Below are 9,145 nucleotides of genomic sequence, written 5' to 3' on the forward strand. Positions count from 1 at the left end.
GTTTAAGGCTTAGAATATGAGAGATACAAATTAAAATGTGTGTTGGTGAATAAGAAAGAAAGAGAGAATTATTTGGTGTCCCAAAACTGGTGAAAACAGCTTCATGTTTATAGAGAAAATATGAGGGGTGAAGCATGAAACCCTAGAATTGGAGCACCGCGAAGAAATTAAACCTAAAATTGCCGTGTCACAACGCAAATTGTCGTGGCACGGTACAGCTTGTCGTGACGCAGTGCGGCACGGCAAATAAGTTTTCCGGAATTTGGTGTAAATTTATTTTATCTTTTTCTTAAGCATTAAGCATGTGATAATTAGGCGTCGTTTCAGTTATTCCGGACATATTTAATTTCAGGATTAGGGTTTTATTATCTATTAATCGGGCTTAATTAATAAATAAAATGAAATGGATTAAAATGGTTTGGGTTGAAATATGGGTTGGACTATGCTTGAATAAACATTTGGACAGACTTGTGGACGGAACATGTTTGACCGAACAAGGATTGTATGCTCTCCCGAGATTAAATACTTAAACCGACTAATAATGGCGGTTAAAGGTTATTCATCATCGGATTTGGTTTTTTGGGAGACATTTTTAGGTTTTTACAATCATGTTTGCCAATGCAAAAGTTTAATTGAATATATTTTTAATTATATTATTGTAAAAAAAAAAAATACTAAAAATTGAATTTAAATCAAGTACACATTAAATGAATCTAACAAGATCCCAAATTACTACTTTTTTTATACTTACAAGACACAAATGTTAGTCAAAGCAAAGTTAATGAAAAGTGTGAAGAGTTAAAACGTGTCATCGAATTTAAAATGGAGGAAGTAATAAACATTCCTTATAATTCATTTAATTTTATATTTTTAAAACAAATTCATTTACTATTATCATAGCCCAATTTACATAGAAATTTTTTTCATTTTTATTTTTTTTATTCTTTTTTCTTTTTTTTTTATAAATCGACTATACCTTTATAGGATATTTTTCAAATGGCCACAATAAAATTGTGGCCATTGTATAAAATCTAATCATGTCCCTATATTTTTATTGACTAATGTAAGCCGTTGATTTATTTCATTTTATTTAAAAAAAAATGACAGAAAAATCCACGTTCTTATCGGTTTCTCTTTCGTTTTTTCATTGTTTACTCAATATTTTTTTCCCTTCACTTCTTCGATCTTTTTTCACCCGTTTCTTGGGTTATTTTTATTGAAATATGTGAATAATTTTATGATTTTGAGCTTTCTTGCATTCATTTGTGACTGTGTTTATTAATTATTTTTGGGTTGTGAGAGGTTGATTAATATTACTCCACACTTAAGAAAATTGTTGGAGAATTGGAAAAATCTGATTGTTTCGAAGATTTGGCCGAATTCGATTTATTGCTAGTCTAATCCAAAGGAATCAATGGTGGCAAATTGGTTTGGATCATGAGGGAGCCCCAGGCAATCAGCCTGATTGACGAATTTTTGTCAATCAGCCCCTTTTGTGGGCCATGGTGTGTCCTTGATAGTAGTATTATATTGCTTTGTACGGGCTGTTGTTTAACAAACTGACGGAAAGAAAATGGCCGTTAGTGACGATGGTAAGTAACGACGTTTCCTCAAATTTAATCTAATCGAACATTTGAAAAAAAAAAAACAACAACAACAAGCCTTTACACCTGCCCCTTCTTCTGGATAGCCATCTTCATCTCAATCTTCTTCTAGAACTCCTTTTCGATCCTACTCATTTCGGAAGATGACATAGACGAAGATGATCGAGTAAGAAAACTTCGACATCACTGTTTTTCTCGTATTTCCAGGTAATTTAATGCTGGAACATCTCCTCCGATCAATTCTGGGGCAATTATGGATCTTCTCCGACCAATTCTGTAGAAAACTAATTTGAAGAAACACTCCGCTTTGGATGAATTATTTGTTCCCTTTCCAAACTGTAAACCCTAATTCAAACTACATTGCGAAATCATCAATTCATGAATTATTTCTCCAAGCAATTCGGTAGCAGCTTTGGTGCAACCGGCGTCTGAAACCGAAGCAAAGTTATTCGGCTGGGTTGAAGCAATTTAAGCTAGTTTGGGAAAGTGATTTACAATTGGGAAAACGAATGAAACCCAGGAAAGGGTAACGACTCTGACTAACATCTACATAAGTCAACTATAACCATGACAATTTACTGTTTCAGCAACATGACGATAAAGTTACATATCTACCCTTGACTATAACAAGGAAAAGACGAAAAGACCCCCTGATTTACTTCCCATGTAAATCAGGCTGATCAACTTGAATTTCCTCTTTGGATAATAGAGATGCTTATTTCTTATTCTGGTCAATTTGAACCCGATTGTATTGTATGATGAAGAATCTGGAGTATTTTCAATGCAATTGATTTTTGAATGATCTATGATTTCGTTGATTGTATAGTATGATGCAGAATCTGGAGTATTAGTAATTCTTTTTTTTTTTTTTTTTGTTAAAATCTTCAAAAATAAAATAAAAGGTAACCCATATCTGTTAGGGTTGGTGAGTGCGCAACAAAAGCAAATTAAAGATGTATTGATTGAAGAGATAAGTAGGAGATAGGTAAAGGCAAGATAATTAAATAGTAAAATTAGACACACAGTACACTATTTAACGACGAGCTATTTATTCCACTATTTGAAAATAGGAAAGTACAAGTATGCTTTAAGGTTTATATTACAATATGACTCTCTCTATATTACTCGCTAAAGAGTATTACAAAGTAAGAATAGTGGATTAGGGAATATAAATTTGGCAGAGAATTACAAGTAGGGTTTATGTATTTGTGTGTGGCTCTTTGTGTATTTGGCTTCTTCTTGTGTTGTATTCAATGATTGATGAATGCCCATAACCTGTATTTATAGGTGTAAATGGAGCTTGGAAGAAATGGCCGGAATATTCTAAGAAATTCCTCCATCATTCTTGTATCCATAATATTCACGAATCATGTATTATATTCTAATAGCTTCCAATGTCAATAATGCTATAGAATATTCAAGTAGGATATTGTTCTAGAGAAATCAAGAGCAAGTAATGAACTTGCTTGATTATTCCGGAAGTCTCTAGAATATGCACAATACTCCAAAATAACGGGTTTATAAAATTTGGGTCATACCCAACAATATCAACGGTTCATGTTAGTCAATAAAAAATAAACAATTGTGATTTGATTTAATACAATAACTACAATTTTATTGTAACGACTCAAAAGTCATCCAACCTTTATATATTTAGTTTTATAGGCTAACATAAATATAGTATAATTGAAGCACATGTTGGCCGTGGTAAGCGAGGACCATGAAAAATGAGAAATTCCAGTCTTCTAGTCCAACCGATTTCAATCCTATCCAGTCCGAATTTAAACTTATACCCAATCTTTACTAGTGCCTTTAAATCGATATGCATATATATATTTTTTTGAATAATAGATCGATACTCATTTCAACTAGTATTGTCCAACATGAAAATATGAAAGAATAGAAGAGAAAAAGCATGGAAGATTGACAGGCATAACAGAAATCACTCCGCAACGGTCGGGAAGGCAGAGAAAGCAAATCAATGAGTTAAGTGCAATATCCTTCTTCTTTAGTTAAGGTAATGAATTAAGCCAGTTGTATCTTGTATAGTTGTTGCGTTGGTCCAACTCTTTCCCTTACTTTTTAGCAATATAAAGATGTTACAAGTCTTAGAACATGCACACTCATAACTTAAACTTGGTCGTGGGGTCTCTCATTTTAATCATGTATCCTTCTAAAGCTATTGCCACTCTTACCGATTTTAACGGGTATGTCATCAAGATTTTGTACATTCTTTGCACTTTTACCTCTCAAAAGAATGGATTTCTGGATAACTATATTTTACATGTAAGTCATTTTACTTTTATATTTGTTCCCTTCATATCGATCACCAAGCTAAACAAGTTTTTATAGTATGAACGTTATTAGTTGATTTAGTAGGTTGAGCAAAGGTCGGAAATCGATCCCTAAGTTTGAATGATAGCGAAATTAGCCCTGTGATTAGCTTCTCGTTGTCTTCCTTTCAATTCTTTGGTTTTGAAATCAAGTTCTATTAATATTTCCCATGAATCTTTGACATCTTATATCAAACATTTAGAGTTTTAGTTATTAGTTCGATAGAAATATAATTTATGCATAATAAGGGCATGTTCTGATTTAATGAGCTGAACTGAACTGATTGGAGCTGAACTGAACTAAACTAAACTAAACTGAATTGAAATTAAGTTGAAGAAAACATGCCCTAAGTATGAACTATAAAGAGCCATTAAGTATTTTTATATAGTAGAGGATTTTTTTTTAATCACATATAGAAGCTTTTATCCAATTTTGATTAATTAGTCTCATATTGTCAAATAATCAAGCAGATCTTGTTTTCAAGACACACCTTTTATTTATCCTTAATTTAAAGGAAACTCAATATTTAGAAAAAGAAAATCAATTGTTAGAGATATACAATATCGGAAAATATATGTGTGATATAACTTCCGTATTGATCTTATTAGTAGAATAATATACTTATGTTTATTTATGTTAATTGGTTGAGTTGTTTCTTTAATAACAATAATAAAGGTAAAATTACTCCCTCTGTTTTTACATACTCGCTCCATTTCTCTATGTACGGAGTTTTAGGAGAAATTGGAGAAAATAGTAAAATATGGAGGTAGTGGGGTAAGTGAAGGAATAAAAAAAATATAAAAGACAAAGTAGTTGAGAGAATGGGAGGAGAGAGGATATGAAATTAATATAATATGGTTATGTTGGGTCCACTAGTTGAGTAATACGGAGTATGAATTAAATATTGTAAAAACTTTCCAAATAAGAAAATGGAACAAGTATTTAAAAATAGCCGAAAGTAAAAAGTGGAGCAAGTATTTAAGTATGGAGGGACCTAACAATAACATACCTTAATTAAATTCTCTAAATATCATCTCAATGAAAATAAATTCAGTACACTAATACATTGTTAATTAATTTTTTTATTCAAGTATTAAATTTATACTGTTAATTCTTTTATCCAACAATGAATTTGCTTTATGAATTTGGATGACAGATTGTAAACGGAAAGAAATCAAAATAGCAGGATAGCATACCCTACAAAAATACACATAATCTTGGTTGTCTGAAACCTTTAAAACATTAGACAGTCTGTTTTCTATCATTCTATGTTAGAGTAGTTATTTTTTATCCACCTCAAACCCACTTTCTCCCACTCTTCATTCCCACATTCTTCTTCATCATTTCTTTTCATCCCTCTTTTTATTTAAACCACCTTCTTTCCCTCTTCTCTTTCACATTCTTTATTCATTTGTCTTTCTTTCTCTTTTGTTTCTGTAATCCAGTTAAACTAATAATCATGGCTGAAGAAACAGCTAATCAAACCACCGTTACACCAACTCCAAATGAGCAAGAAGTTTTTGTAGTAACAGAGGATTCAATTAACGATGTCGTAGCGAAGTACGAGGATAAGGATGAGAAGGAGAAGGAGAAGGAGGAGGTAGGTACTGAAACTAAGGCTGTTGCTGAGGATGTTACCGCCTCGAATGAGAAGGAGAAGGAGGAGGTAACTACTACTGATGTGAAGGTTGCTGATGTTGTTATTGCTGATAGTAATGTTAATGATGAGATAAGTAAGGATGATATTGGGTTATTTCCCGAGAATGAGAAGAAGGCATTGGATGAGCTTAAGAAGCTTATCCAAAACGCTCTAAATAACCATGAATTTAGTGATGCTACTGTACCACAACCACCACCGCAATCGAATGTAGAGGAGGGTTCTATTGTGGTTGATGAAGAGGTTGAGAAGAAGGCGGTTGATGAAGAAGAGGTTAAGGAGGCGGCGGCCACCAAGGAGACATTGGCTAAGGTTAGTGTAAACGAGGATGGGACAAAGACTGTGGAGGCTATTGAGGAGACAGTGACTTTTGAAGAGCAGCAGACGACTCCTGATGGCTCGACTCAGGAGTCATCTGCTGCGGTGTCTTCACCTCTTGTTGATGCTGAGCAAGAGGTGAAGACACCAGCGGAGGCAATAAAGGAAGTTGCGCAACTTCCTTTATTGCCTCCGGAGGAGGTATCCATATGGGGCATACCCCTCCTCAAGGATGACCGGACAGACACCATCCTCTGGAAGTTCCTACGTGCCAGGGACTTCAAAGTGGTCGAAGCCTTCGCCATGATCAAATCCACCATTAAGTGGAGAAAAGAGTTCAAAATCGATGAGTTGCTCGAGGAAGACTTGGGAAATGATCTAGAGAAGGCGGTGTTCATGCACGGGTTTAGCAAAGAAGGTCACCCTGTATGTTACAATGTTTATGGTGCATTCCAAAACAAGGAATTGTATCAGAAAACATTCTCTGATGAAGAAAAAAGACAGAAATTTCTGAAATGGAGGATTCAATTCTTGGAGAAAAGTATCAGAAAGTTGGATTTTAGTCATGGAGGTATTTCAACAATGGTTCAAGTCAATGATCTTAAGAATTCTCCTGGACCTGGTAAATGGGAGCTTAGGCAAGCTACCAAACAAGCTTTACAATTGCTGCAGGATAATTACCCCGAATTTGTTGCCAAACAGGTCAGTTAACAACTCTTTATATGCTAATTAAGTATTTTACATCCCTTGATTATGTTCGAATTTAGTTGTCACATTACTTGTTATAACTTTTAAAAAATACTATCAAGATGAAAAATCTGATAAACATGATATTAGTTGCAAATATTAGCTAATTTAATTTGTTTTTTTCTTAATAATATCATTTGTGTTGAATTAAGAGAAAAAGTTTTTCTTGTTTTCATTTATGCTAGCTACTTTATGAAAATAATGAAATACTTTTTTTTGGTGATTTATTTATGTAATTGTTTATATGATAGGTGTTTATCAATGTGCCATGGTGGTATGTGGCAGTCAACAAGATGATAAGTCCCTTTTTGACTCAGAGAACAAAGAGCAAGTTTGTTGTTGCTGGACCTTCTAAATCTGCTGAAACTCTTTTCAGGTTTAGCCTTATTTTAATTTGCTTTATTTCAAAAGACTAACTTTCTCTGTTTTTTATTGCATCATATATTTATATTCTTATTGGCGCGTAATTTGATGAATAAATTAGATAAATTAAACGGATAAATTAAATAAAATAATCCAAAATGATAAGAGAGGAAAGTGTTGGGCTATTAATGTTTAAGTCATTGTACTTTGTAATAAACTTATCAGATCACCATTTAAATTTTATAATCGATCTATTACTCCGTATTTTACAGTAGTCGTTTGAAATATGATAACCATAATGTTTTAATGATTCTATAGATTGCACGTCAATAGTGTTTATATATAGGATTAATTTAGCTTATATTATAGATATTACAACTAAATTAATCATTTGTTTTTGTTATAAATTGATTATAATCTTAGTTACATTGCTCCGGAGCAAGTACCAGTTCAATATGGTGGATTTAGTAAAGATGGAGAATTTGGAAGCAAAGATGGTGCAACACAAATTATTGTCAAGCCAACATGCAAGGAAACTGTGGAATTTGCTGTTACTGAGGTTAGTCTTATGCTTAATAATTTTATGTCAATAATTACTCGTCATCCGTCAAGTTATGGCCTCCATAATCAACTACAACAAAAGAATAAACATCGATTTAGGGCACGAGTTAATTCTGTGGAGATATAGTGTAAAACAAAGATGTGAGCATGAACAAAATTTTGAGTGTAAGTGGTGTAAAATGTCATTGGATTCTTGTACGTACTGATTATGTTTTAGTTTAGGGTACTCTTTGTGGGTCAAAGCTCTTCCTTTGGTGGGTGGACAAGACCCCACTATTGCTGGCTTAGGCCTTCGTTTGATTGAAAAAAAAAAAAAAAAAAAAAAAGATAAAAGTAAAAGTGTAACTTAAAAATCATAAAAAGGTGAAAATTCATGTTCATCAGATATATGAGGAATGTCACTTAAATTTAAGATAAGAAATAAAGTACATACTGTAAGAGAAAGCAAGTTTATTAAAGTTTTAGTGTAAAAGAAAGCTTGAATAGTAGAAGCTAGTGTAAGAGAAAGCATGTATATTACATTTTTATTAGTTTAATTAACATAATATTTATTGAAATGAACTGAAAATGAGAGAAAAGTTTTATTTTGGGACAACCATCTTATGAGAAATGAACTCAAAATGAGAGAAAAGTCTTATTTTGGGACAACCATTTTCATAGTTCATTGTGTTTTCAGTGAACCATTATATTTTCTCATGTTAAAGTCCTATACGTTAAATTAAATATACCAAATCTTAAAGATGATATAGTGTTCAACGCGTGATCTTTTAATTTAGAGATAGAAACTTAACCTCCATTTCGATAAAATCGTAGAGTTTAATATTAATTTTTCATATGATCTATATATTATGCAGGCATGCCATCTAACATGGGAAGTGAGAGTGCTTGGATGGGAAGTAAGCTATGGTGCTGAATTTGTGCCCAATGCTAAAGATAATTACACTGTAATTATTCAAAAGATGAGGAAAGTGGGACCCACTGAAGAAACCATAATTAGCAACAGCTTCAAGACTAGTGAGCCTGGCAAAATTGTTTTAACCATTGATAATTCCTCCTCTAAGAAGAAAAGACTTCTTTATCGCCTCAAAACCAAGCCTTCTATTGATGACTAAACAACGACTTATTATATATTATTTTATTTTGATTAACTTTGAGAAATGCCCATATTTTCAAGTATTCATTTAGTTGTATTTTATTATGAATTTTATGATAATTATTGTTAATATATATTATTTTGGTTGTGAAGAAGGGTGCATGGTTTATGTTATTGGAATATATTTTATTAATTCGGATTTTGTTGTTCTTAAAAATTATGTACATCAAGTTTCAAAGAAAGATTTGTTGGTGTTATGTCTATTACATGCATATAGAAGTTTGTGTAAGTAAGGTTAAAAAATTACTTTACTTTGCATGAATTTTTGCTAATTGCAAATTCCAACAACATATTTTTACTATATTACCTAACTTTTTAGCAAAGAGATTTCAACTAGTACTACTCTTCGATTTAAACTTTAGAGTTGGTCATTGAAAATCAATGAGTATGATACATGTAGATGCAAAT

At 32.4% G+C, this 9,145-nt stretch overlaps 1 protein-coding gene across 1 annotated transcript; it reads left to right on the plus strand.

Annotated features, from left to right (window-relative positions):
* Window positions 1–5,225: 5,225 nt before the first annotated feature.
* LOC145576385 (patellin-3-like) lies at window positions 5,226–8,894 on the plus strand. The gene is made up of 4 exons (XM_081634156.1): window positions 5,226–6,615; window positions 6,912–7,036; window positions 7,447–7,582; window positions 8,439–8,894. Exons 1-4 carry the CDS (start codon window positions 5,398–5,400, stop codon window positions 8,694–8,696), a joined length of 1,737 nt encoding a protein of 578 aa, XP_081490282.1. The 5' UTR covers window positions 5,226–5,397; the 3' UTR covers window positions 8,697–8,894.
* The last annotated feature ends 251 nt before the right edge of the window (window positions 8,895–9,145 follow it).

This window comes from Chenopodium album, chromosome 13 (assembly GCF_948465745.1).
Source record: "Chenopodium album chromosome 13, dcCheAlbu1.1, whole genome shotgun sequence".
Lineage (NCBI taxonomy): Eukaryota > Viridiplantae > Streptophyta > Magnoliopsida > Caryophyllales > Amaranthaceae > Chenopodium > Chenopodium album.